The sequence below is a fragment of the Musca vetustissima genome, unplaced genomic scaffold (genome assembly GCF_032173495.1).
Source record: "Musca vetustissima isolate MV318-11 ecotype Yass unplaced genomic scaffold, APGP_CSIRO_Mvet_v1 utg62469, whole genome shotgun sequence".
In the NCBI taxonomy this organism is placed as follows: domain Eukaryota; kingdom Metazoa; phylum Arthropoda; class Insecta; order Diptera; family Muscidae; genus Musca; species Musca vetustissima.
In genome coordinates, this window is record NW_026889182.1 from 31,055 (window position 1) to 44,102 (window position 13,048).

General features: G+C 35.9%; 1 protein-coding gene across 1 annotated transcript in view; it reads left to right on the plus strand.

Annotated features, from left to right (window-relative positions):
* The window catches only part of LOC133336892 (eukaryotic translation initiation factor 4B-like), a 29,478-nt gene extending 19,127 nt beyond the window's left edge, over nucleotides 1-10,351 (plus strand). The window contains exons 2-3 of the mRNA XM_061545165.1: nucleotides 8,419-9,467; nucleotides 10,281-10,351. Coding sequence (XP_061401149.1) covers nucleotides 8,419-9,467; nucleotides 10,281-10,351 — 1,120 coding nt within the window. The remainder of the gene's footprint in view (nucleotides 1-8,418; nucleotides 9,468-10,280) is intronic.
* The last annotated feature ends 2,697 nt before the right edge of the window (nucleotides 10,352-13,048 follow it).

Consider the following 13,048-nt stretch of genomic DNA (forward strand, 5'->3'; position numbering starts at 1 on the left):
ACTGTGGTACAGGGTATTATGTCTTTGTGCATATGTTTGTAACAGGCAAAAGGAAACGAGATAGACACATGGTTCCTTTTGAGCATATGCATAGAATCACTTTTTAAGTCGATTTATGCATGTCCGTCAGTCTGTCCATGTTAAATTGTAAAAAAAGTACAGGTCGCATTTTTGATTCGAATTGGATGAAATTTGGCACAGCTCATTTATTTGGCCCAAGGACGAACCCTATTGAAATTGGGAAAAATCGGGTCAAATTTAGATATAGCTCCCATATATATTTCCGTCCGATTTAATGTAAATGGTGCACCAAAGTCCACATATATCTTTCGATTTGCACGAAATTTGTCACAGCGTAATGAATTAGGTATAGAATGATGTATGTTAAGTTTCCTAAAAATCGGTTAAGATTTAGATATAGCTCCCATATATATTTTCGTCTGAATTTAGGTAAATGGTGCACTAAAGTCCCTTTATATCCTTTGATTTGCACGAAATTTGACATAGCGTACTGAATTAAGTCTAAATTTCGTGAAAATCCGTTCAGATTTAGATATATCCCATATATATTTTCGTGCGATTTTATGTAAATGGTACACCAAAGTCCCTATATATCCTTCGATTTACACGAAATTTGGATTTATTGGTAAATGGAGAACTCAAAATGTAGCCGAATGCGCAAAATATACTAAAATAAGTGAAACCGAACATGTGACAATTTTCAATGCAGTCGGCTTAGATTTCGATATTTTGATTTAAATTTATTTACTTTATGAGGACTATGTGCTAACGTTCACCTTGACAGTTTTCTGCATATATGCCATTCTCCAAAACCCCAAAAAACTGGTGGGGAAATTTGACACACCATTAAAATAAAAATTTCAAATTATATTCCATTCGATGGGAAAACGTGCCAGACACCCAAAAAATCTCGTTCTCTAGGCCCTACATTGATATATTTGGCGGGGAAATTTGTACTTAATGAGAATCCAAAATATCAAATTTAAGCCAATTCTACTAATTTCTCTTATACAATTTTAGCACTTTTATTTGGCACTTTTTAAAATATTTTAGCACTTTCTGGCACTTTTTTAAACAAAATCTAGCATTTTTTATCAACAAAGTTTTGGCAACACTGGTTATAACTAATACTACTCCTAAAATGGGAACTTCTTTTAAAAATTCCGAAACATTTGGAGGGTAAAAAGTGGGTTAAGGGCAAACACTATTGTTATTATATGTATCTTTATTATTGTTAATATTATATATCTAAAACATTAAACTATATATATTTTATAAAATTTAGGCATTACGTATTAAATACTAATCACATTCGGAATCCGAGTTTTGATCTGAATTATTTGGTAGTAATGGTTCCTCCAGTAGTTTAAGGACTTCTTCAGATAGTGGCTCACTATATCGATGGTTAAGATATGTACTACGAGACAAACTTGATATTTTTGGATCAGAAGGAATTATCAACCTATTGAAAATATCCCTCATTGTTTCCTCACGACTAATTTTTCTGGTGTACTGTTCCCTGTAGTTCCGAAAGTCCTTATTTCTGGATTCCATGGCTTCTTCAGACAACATTGCACATTTAATTATATCAGCTCCATGCAGTAATATTTTGTGTATGCTTGAAGGCATATAGAACCAAGAATATAATTCCACGAAAAGAATAAATGTTTCCTCAGTAAGTTTTTTAAATGACTCTGCGTTAATAGCATATCCACAAATTTTTAATTATTTTTTCAACAACACCAGTTATCGACGATGCCAAGCCATGTTGGCTAAAAAAACGCCTTGCAGTATTGAAATTTTGTTGTAATTTGCTTATAGCGAAAACCATAAATGTAGTTAAAACCGTGTTCATAAAGTAGACCCTTTACCTGCGGTATTTGAGAAGACTCTTGCAACCGATTTCGTTGTAATTTCAATTTTTATTTAGAAAGACATTTGGAATAAATGTATATTCAGTGCATGAGTTTAAAATAACTGTTTGGAGTAGCTTACTTACATACCCTAATTTTCATACTCACACCCATTTCTCTGGAACCTTAGAACGGACATTTTGAACTTGTTTTATTTCTCATCTGCTATGCTGTGATCTATTCCAAGTCATATTTGATCAATTATATCAACAAAATTCACAAATTTTTAATTTTATTTGAACAAAACCTTAAAAAAGCTTCCTACGCCAAATTGGCATTTTTTCAAAAAATTGCCATAAATCCTAGTGTCGCAGGAAGTCACAGGAAAAAATTTAGTATGATGTTCTAGACAAACACACAAATAAATTAAAAAAAAAATAACGCTGAACATAACTGCATTCCATACGAAACCCCTATTTTAATTAAAGGAATTTAAAAAACGGACCTTACATATATTTAGCCCGAAACACCTAAATTAAAATAACTTATAAGTTATATAACTATCAAAAATGGACAAAATTCTATAATAATATATTCACAGAATTCACACGACCATCGCAATTTTATAGCTAAAAATACCATTTTTAACATTGGAAAAAATATATATTTTAAATGTACCGTTATTCCGTTCTAACTTATTTATTCGGATTATTTTATACGGACTTAAGTACACTCAACACTCTACTTTAAAACTGCATTAATGTTTTAAAGTTTCCTTCAAGTTCATTTTTTATTTTCTGCGCGCTAGATCGGTATTTTTCCCACTGTAATCATCCTTTATGTATATATACCTGTAAAGAAAAGAAAAGAGATAGTGGAAGAATAGGGAGAGACATAGTGAGAAAAAAGGGGCCGGAAGAGAGATTATTTTAGCCAAGTAAAATTTTTAACAAAGCCTAGAATTTGGTTAGGGTCTATTTTGGAGAAGAAGACTAGATTATCAATTTCATATCCTCCAAATTGTTTATGTGTTCTACTGATCAGCGATGGACATTTGCAGAGGATGCGGCCAATTGTTTCCAGTTCTTCTTCGTCCTCACATAGACGACAGTAATCCTCTCCACTGGAGTCCCACTTAGAAGTGAGAGATTTAATTTTGCAGTGACCAGTTATAATCCCCACAACGGTTTTGAACTCCTTCTTATTGTGTTCCAGCAGCGAAGACGTTCTTTTACGGGAGAATTCAGGCCAGATAGATTTTGAGATTCTGCAAGCAGGTTCCCTTAGCCATCTATTATCGACCACCTCGCAATGGAACGTACGGATTCTGCCAATGAAATAGCTGATGGGAGGTTTCACAGATCGCTCAATCAGAAGATTGGACGACTGTGAGCCCCCTCGAGCAAGCTCGTCGGCTATCTCATTCCCTTCAATGTCATTATGTCCTGGAACCCAGCATAAACCAACTATCTGTCGTATATCATTTAAAGCGGTCTTACAATCATGAACTGCTTTCGAGTTTATAGTATTCGACTTCACCGCTTTCAGGGCCGCCTAACTATCGACATATATAGTCACCGGTCCCGTGATGTCGGAGTTAAGTGCTTTTACTATCTCGGCCGCTTTCGTGATTGCAAGAATCTCTGATTGAAAAACGCTACAGTTATTGTTGAGTTTATATGAGTTGTATATTGATAATATATGAGTTGTATATTAATATATCTTAGACCCGTCTGTAAAGATTGACAGACCTGGCAGAGGTAAGGAGCCACTAGTCCAGGATTCCCTACTAGGAAATTCAACTTAGGATGCTGGCATGACCAAAGTTCAGCTATTTTAAGGCATTTGTTTCCCGGAGTCTCAGGGCACATCTGGCCGCCTGGAATTTAATCAATCAATGGTTGGAGATTCAAAATTGCGTTCAAGGCTGCCTGTGGAGTACTTCTTAATGCTCAGGTGATCAGGATTGAAGCCGATCGCTGTACTAAGCTCAATTTTGTCAGCAGCATCTTTTTGTTAACCCCCTACCACCAAACAAGACAACCATAAGTAAGTATGGTTAGGACGATCGTCGTATACAGCCCGTGTATAATTTCGGGTCTCAATCCCCAACTCTTACCTATGGAATTCTTGAATGAATAGAGTGCCAGAAATCCCTTCTTGGAGCGTTCCTCAACATTTCTATTCCACAATAGTTTGCGGTGTAGGATGGTGCCAAGATATTTAGCTTCATCAGAAAGGGTTAAAGTCACCCCTACAAGTGATGGCAGACGGAAACTAGGAATTTTGCGCTTCATAGTGAAGAGCACCGATTCGGTTTTAGTGGGGTTTACACCAAGACCTTTGGTGCAAGCCCAATTAGACAGCGTTGAAAGGGCACCCTCCAGGAAGTCTGAAATTGTCGTTAGAAACTTACCCCCAACCAGCAGGACTACATCATCAGCATAGGCTACAACCTTTATCCTGAGATCATAGAATTTCATAAGTATCTCATTTATCACCAGAAGCCACAAAAGGGGAGATAGTACTCCTACCTGTTGTGGAACACGGAACTCTCTCCTAAGGATGAGTTGATAATTCTGCTTTCCAGCATTCTATCAATCCATTCCGTAAGGAGTGAGGGGATATCTATGCTTACGAGAGCAGAATGGATGGCCTCTATTTTCACATTGTTGAAAGCTCCCTCGATATCGAGGAATGCTGGCAAAGTGTAACCAGAGGACTCCATATTCTTCTCGATACATCCAACCACCTCATGCAGGGCTGTATCCACTAATCTGCCTTTGATGTATGCATGCTGGGAGTTGCTAAGTTTACTATGGTCAATAGTGTTCCTAATTTCTGAGTCTAGTAACCTTTCTTAAATCTTGAGTAAAAAGGAAGAAAGGCTAATCGGTCTATAGCCTTTTGGTAACGTATGACTCGGCTTCCCGGCTCTTTCCATGGACTTGGTATGTACGACAGAAGTAAACAAGCAAAATGTCCTGCAGAGACGATATTTTTCGTTCATCTGCGTGTTGCAGCATGACCGGTATTATACCATCTGGGCCAGGAGATTTATAGGGTTGAAAACTGTTTATCGCCCATATCAGTTTTGGGTGTCATATAGTATCTTCTATAAACTTCTCCTCCTCCCTCGTCCGAATTGTAGGATGATGCACACACTGCGCATCCTCCCTATAGTCCTTACAACCAGGAAAGTGGGTTGATGATAGAAGATCAAGAGTCTCACTACCAGAGTTTGTCCACGTTCCATCACTTCGCTTAATACTCCATATGGATTTTGGATCCTTAGACAGTACTCTGCGGAATCTGGCCGCTTCGTTGACTTCGATTGACTCACTATAACAGACCCAAGACTCACGTTTAGCCTTCTTGATTTCGCCCTTGTACCTATTGAATTGTCTTTTATAAACATCCCAATCTACACTGAGCTTTGTCTTATTAGCTCTATTATTAGCTTTCCTTGCAGCTTTCCGCAGGGTTGCAAGGTCTTTTGACCACCATACCGGCTGAGATTTTTTCCCAGGGTATGTTAGGGGACAAGAAGCCTCATAGCTCTTCAGAAGAGTGGCCGTGACATTGTTCACAGCGGATCGAGACTGCTGTTTTAGCTTTGAATTTGTCCCAGTTCGTCTTCCGAGGTAAGGTTTTTGTTTACCTCTAGAGGTAGGAATCTGCAAGGATATGAGCCTATGGTCCGAAAAGGAGCATTTCTCAGACACCTCCCAGTTCATGACCCCAGAGTCGTCCATATTTGTGAGGGTTATGTCTATGACTTTACCTCTCACCCTATTTACAAATTCTAAGATAGAGCTAAGTATAAACTCAAAAATGGGCTCACCTCTTGTGTTAGTGTCACTGCTTCCCCAGTGGAAGTGATGTGCGTTGGCGTAACATCCGATGATGATATCACCAACTTTGCCCATCTCCTCCATTAGGAGCCATTAGATCAGGAGCCTCGTAGGGGAGATAGACGGGCGAGACTATCAGGTGCTTCGAGGTACCACTATCCAGTCTGACTCGTCATATCTCCATTGCTGAAATTAGAATGAAGCATTATATTAAGCTCTTTTTTTGGCAAGAATACACGTTCTTACCTTCTCTACATTGGAGGAAGTCAAAACCATGTATTTTTTATCGCCCAGGCCAGTCACCTTACCTTTATACAGGTAAGGTTCCTGGATGAGCGCGATGTCCGTATTTGAGGAAGAGAGGGTGAGTAGCAGTTCAGCAGCTGCTGCTCTACAGTGATGCAGAATCATAGACACTCGGTCATTTCCTTCGAGACTCCCCCTGAGCCCGCTGATTGTCCGCGACTGTTTATTTTTAATTCACAGCTACCCAATGAATATTATTGGGCTACCCACTATACGCAATCTGGGGACGCGTCCGTTAGCATTCAGCTCTGCTCCCCGAAGGCGCACGTACTACATCCATGCCGAAACCCAAACTGAGAACTCCTCAAACACTTATGGTCACCAAGAAACTCAACAAAAGCATTCATTAATATGCTCAACTATTTTTGACATAGCCGACAAAATACTTATGGTGTTTCTACACGATATGTATTTTACATATGTGCTGTCACTTTTTTACATATGGAAATCGAACTCGTCATGTGAAACATACGGAAATTTCAATGTGTCAAAACGATATGCAATTACATATGTATTTTTTTCCGAATAGGACGCGCTCTATTTTCGTATGTGAAACATTAGGAAATCAGCTGTTTGAATGAAACACATTGTTGGAAGAAAATATTTCAATTGCAATTCAAAGAAAAGGATGAAAAGGCAACAATTACAAATTATTATTTCGTTTGTAGGTGTTTAATAAAAAAATTATGTTGATTTAAGAAAAAATAAAAGTGTTTTTTTGTTTATAGGTTATGTCATATGTAAAATACATATGCCGATTTGAACACAAAAATAAATGTTTTGTGTACACTGCTAATTTTGACACACATAAGGAATTACATATGGATGAAATAAGTGACAGCACATATGTAAAATACATATCGTGTAAAAACACCATTAACTGCTCAATATTCTGTAAATTAAGTATCATAAAAGGAATTTTAAACACTTATCAACAATATGTGTTAATTGGAAAAAAAGATCTATGTCACAGATCTTTCCAACAAATGAAAATTTTAAAAATTTCAAGATTATATTGACATTTCATTTTTTTGAGAAAATAATTTCTAACATATATATTTTTAACTTTGAACACCGTCACGCATATGTTATACTCGTAACGCACCATTACACACATGTACTAAAAAATTAAATTCAAAACAGCATGTTTTAAATATGCTAACTCTTATACCCCACACAACTATGTTGTCAGGGTATTATAGCTTTGTGTGACACCAAGACCTTTAGTATATCATTATGCAGTTATCGACCAATCGTCACGAAATTTTTGCCTGTAAATCCGGTTCTAAACCAACTTATTGAGGAGAAATGTAACATGTGCGTGACGGATACAAAATGTTTCGATGGAGTTAGAAGACAAACTTTGTTTGATATTGTTTTAGCTAACAGCGTTCACACTTTTTACAAATGACACTATAAAACTAATAAATATATGCCCAAGTGACTCTCTACGCGAAAATGGACAACAAAAAGAAAAACTACCATTACTTTTCCAAATTCAACTAAAAATATATTGTTCGGGTTGCATATCTATAATTTCATATCTCTCTTAACGAATTGATTTTTCATCTATATTGAAAATAATCTGATAACAAAATTGTAAGCGTTCGCAACATACCTTGAAATGAGTATTAAAAACAAGGGAGGCAAAAAAGTATACTTTGATGCAATTCATTTGATATATTACAGACGCAGTTGGGGAAATTGTGGTCGAATTGTCGGAAATGTTTTCAGATGCGCCAGAGTATGGCGCAAGCCTTTAAAAGCACTAAAAACAATCATCCCAACAATCTAATTTGGAAAAATTTCATTAATGATTTGGGGTGGATATGAAGAAAAGGCGCGGGAGACTTAGCTTTTAAATATTTAGACTATCAAAAAATAAATAAGATTAAAAACTGCAATATTGGATAAGTGGCGCAACATTCCGAACAATTATGACTTGCAAAAGTCATACAATGTGATTATTCAAAGATGTCTACAATGTGATTATTCAAAGAGTCGCTACAAAATATATGAAAACTATGAAAATGTGTCCTATAATATTATTATAATATAAACTTCAATAATAGTTTTTTTTTTTATAAAAACAACAAACTGGGATTCAGCATGACTATTCTGACAAAACGTAAATTGACAATGTTAAATTGAATATTTGTTTGTTTTATATATTTTGTATGTTTTAAAACTGTTTTTCTTTTGCATTTTATCTCTGTACATGTGTATACAATTATAAAAAAATCAAAAAAATAACTAATAAAGAAATTGTCCGGTCCCATTGAGTTTTTTGGTAGATTTTTTTTTAATTTTAGTAGATAAGTCACGAACATTCTTACAATCAATAAATGTATATTTTTATTAACATTAAATCTAACATAACTAAGTAATGCAATACATTTTTATATATTCTTTGTAGGAAAGAAAAATAAGAAAACTAAGGGAACCGTCTTGTCATTACAGTCATTCTTATCTGATGGAGATCAACCACCCCTAGGTGTAACTCAAGTTGCTAAAAATTTACGAAATTTAGATGGAGAAGACAGTGACGACGGAGGCAACGTACTTACTGTTGTTTGTCAACTTCCCACGGCCCCTCGTGCAAGTAGAGTGTATGACCATACAAACGTTCCCCATAAGCCCCCCTTTATAGCATATGTAAACAATCTGCCCTTTGACACAACTGATGATGATGTATATGATTTTTTTAATAATACTAATATAATTTCTGTTCGGCTACCACGAGAAGATGGTGAATCCGGCAGGCTTCGAGGATATGGGTATATTGAATTTGAGACAAGGGATGATTTAATTCAAGCTCTAAGTTTGCCAGATCCATCAATAAAAGGTCGTCGAATTAGAATTGAGTTATCTAATGACAGCGATCATAAACATGGGCCAAGAAGAAATTACGAAACACATAATGATGAAGACAATACAGATTGGAGGCGCCAAAAACCAAGAAATGATTTAAATGACAGAGGATTTGACTTAAAACCACAAAATTCGTCTGGTGTTGGAAGTTCTTGGCGATCTCAAAACTACACGAATAGTAAAAGTAGCAGTAATACACACTTTCACTCTGAGAATAGGAACAACATAATAGCTGAGCGGCCACGTCTAAATTTGAAACCACGCACCCTACCGCTACCCGAAAAAGATATTTCGTTGAACAACAGTGAATCAAAAGTTGATGACAAAAAAACGGCCGAAAAAATTTTTGGCTCAGCTAAACCAGTTGACACTACCGCAAGGGACTTAGAAATTGAAAAGCGCTTGTCTGAAATAAGGAAAATGGACACAAAACAAAGCGTTTCCGATGTTCTAACTAAAAATGTAGAAAAAATGAACTTGGAAAATACTGTCAAAAATGAGCCAATGGAAACAAATTGGAGAAACAGACGAATAAATGATGAACCACGAGAAGAAAAAAAAGGTATATACTCTCTTTAAATATTCACAATGGCGGAATTCACAAATGCTTGTAAATAGTCATTGAAGACCTTTTAAAAACCCCCTAGTAAATTTTAAAGGGTTGTATATTTACAACCATTTGTGAATTCGCTAATTGTTTACTTTATCATTTCGTGTTAATTATATAATTTATTTTTATTTTAATTATATTTGCGTTCAAAGCCACCTCCTTTTCACCATAAGCTTGCTCAATATGCACTTGTATACCATGGAAGAAAAAAATCTGCTCTGAAAAGAGATGTGATGCCAAATGTCCCAACCTTGACACGGTAGAATTTAATTCGTAGATGCAATTTCGCAACAATATTCTACATATAGAGTAACGACATTTGTAAGCCACATTGCCCAATATGGCTGATGAGCCGCTTAACCAACGGCTAGTTGCGCTATTTTTAATTTTGTAACAAGCATACTTTTTGTTTACAAAAGGTATGAATTGACATAAACGTACCAAAACAAGAAGTAGATTTATTTATTATTCGTGAATACATTTACGCTTAAATTATAACATATATTATTTATGCAAATAACTGGTATAAATATTGACCAATATTTCTCGATAATTATGATTTATCATTTGAAGTAAAACTTTAGTTACTTTTTCCTCCCTACCTATGGCAATGTTTTCCAACTCTATTGACAATTTACCAATGAGAGAGAAAAAACTCCCAACACCAATCCCAATCACCAATAGTGTAAAACCCCGCATAGAAACAAAATCCAAATAACTTTTCTCAGAGAGTTGTGAATCAAAACTATTTTCTTTCACTTCAAGTTGTGGATCCTGACGATGTGGGTGATGATAGTGTTATCGATAATGCGATAATGATAAAATACCATCAATAAGTATTCCAATATGCAAAACTGAACAAGTGCATGAAATGTGCAGAATATTAAATATTTCGTCATACTCTACTCATACGAAAAATGTCAATTGGGTTGAAACTTTTTTTTTTACTAAGAAAGAAGATATGAATAACATGTGTCATGCAAAAATATCTAAAATTTTAGAACTCATCTTTTGTACTGAAGAGTTGCATTTGGTCTGTTTCAGTACTTTTTTAATAATAAAGCTAGTAAAAAGGAAACATTTCAAAATCGCTCTCAGAGTACAAAATAATTTGAAAAGTTCGGGAACGCAAATCTAGTAAATATGCCAAAATTATATGGCAATACTTCAAAATCGACGTAACAGCCAATCAGAAGTTGGCAACCCTGTTTACCATTTTTACAAAGAGAAAGCCATTTTTTGTGCTCTCTTTGGAACGGTTTTCGAGTAAAAAGTTGGAAAACTTGTAAAATTAGTAGATTATTTTAGGTTCTGGAACTATTATTTTTTATGAGTTTTAGTAAAAATCGTATCTATTATATTTAAAGTTCATATTTTTGCAATGAATACTTTTAGTTTTTTTTTTAATAACATGAAACAATTTAAATTATCACTAAATTAAACAAAAAATTAAATTAAAAAAAATAAATTAAAAATTTAAAAACCTTGATAGTCGGGAAAATTTGGCTATCTGGATAGTGGTCTGCAAGATTTACTGCGAGATTTTACTGTATTAGAAAAAAAGTTTCTTTATTGATACGTATGGCCCCCATTAATTATTTTATTTCAACTTATTTCAGACGACAGACGTTCTATTCGCAAGGATAATTCAATTGCAAGGTAAGATTTTTTTTTTAATATTTTTTATATGACAATCTTGTCTATCGTCCATTAAAACAGTAATACAGTATTTAAATCGAACTTAAAGTATGCATATCAGTGTAAAGGTTACATCTGTATCTATCTGTTAAAATTTACAAAAAAAGCAATAATTATAAAAATATAAAATAAAATATGAGGTTGGAAAGCACAAAGTTTTCAAAGATGCCCCCTTACGTCTGTTTTTAAATTAAACTTAACATTGTATTATAGCAAATTTATGATTTCATTACTTCGTATTTCCTTTTTGATTTATTTTGGTATATGTCTTTATATAAGGTACAAGTCTTTATCAAAGAGGTTTCGGATTTAATGTTCGGATATTATATCAAATCGTTTATTCAATTTGCTTCAAATAAAATTTACAAGTTTATCAAATATTGGCCACTTGTTACAAAAATAATCACAAATACATAATACCTTGTTGTTGTTGTAACAGGTTGGCTGTTGACGAAAGTTCTTTCCTGAAAAATGTTGATAGAAGAAAACGAAAGGAAAAGGAAAATATATTAATTAATTAGGAATTCGGATTTGAAGAGGGTAGCCGGAGAAATTGTGCCACCTCTATTGGCTTTAGCCATAAGTCTATGGGCAATAGACTCGTAGGCTCGGACGGACAATTGAATAATTTTAGATTGCGTTCCCGTAAGAAGTTGGTGATGGTGGCTAGATAGTTGGAAATTCTTGCACTTACGTCGTCAATGTTAACGCCGGACGAAATAATCGTACAGTCATCGGCGTACGACACCACTGAAACATCTGGTGGAGGAATGGGGAGTTTCGCAAGATACATGTTGAACAAAATGGGAGAAAGGACACCGCCTTGCGGAACTCCCATTTTGATCTTGCGATATTTGGATTTTTGGCCACGGAACTCAACGAAGGCCTGCCGCCCATTAAGGTAGTTGGCAAGCCAACGTTTGATATCACATGGAAGGGTGGAATTTGTGATATCAGAAATCAGCTCGGAATGATCGACCGTATCAAACGCCTTGGACAGATCTAGAGCTGCCACAGTGGTCCGTTCAGGTGGTCGTCGCTGATTGAGGCCATCTTGGAAGTAATTTCTTGCAAAGCCGTTGTTGTGCTATATGATTCCCTGAAACCGTGTTGGTGGGCAGGAAGAACGAAATGCTGTTTCAGGGACGGAAGCAATAGAGGCTTTAAAACCTTGGCTACTGGTGACAGAAGAGAAATCGGGCAGTAGGATTCCCCATTAGTAGCGGATTTATCAGGTTTTAGGATTGGAATAATCCGGGCAACTTTCCAAATGTCAGGAATTACCAACCGTGACATCGATAACTCGAGGACTTTGGTCAGATAGCCCAGCCCTATTGCTCCAAGCTTCTTTAACATGAACATGGATATGCCGTCTGGACCAAGGGCTTTGGATGGTTTGGATTTGGAGATAATTGCCTCTACCTCGCTGGATGTAAATGATAGTGGCTGCTCGCTTGGTCCTGTTCTGCGAAGATGGATGCTCAATGAATTGGCGGCAGAACTGCATTGCACATTTTTTGGCATCGGAATGTTGAATGTTATCGAAGGAAATAGCAGGGAGATTTTTATTTATTTTGGAACCAGATAGACTCTTAATTGTGGACCATAGCTGCTTGGCATTTATGTTGCAATAGTTAAGGTGTTCTAACCATTTAGAGCGCCTGTGCTCAAGGACTAGACCATCTATTTCAGCGCTAAGCTGCGGAATTCTGTCGTCAGCGGGGCTTTCGGCACGGAGTTGGTTGCGTCGCTGTGCCAATCTGGATGCCCTGGATGGATAATTTGGTCTCATTAGAGGAATTCTGCCCGCAGGAATAAAGCGTTTTGCCGCTTTT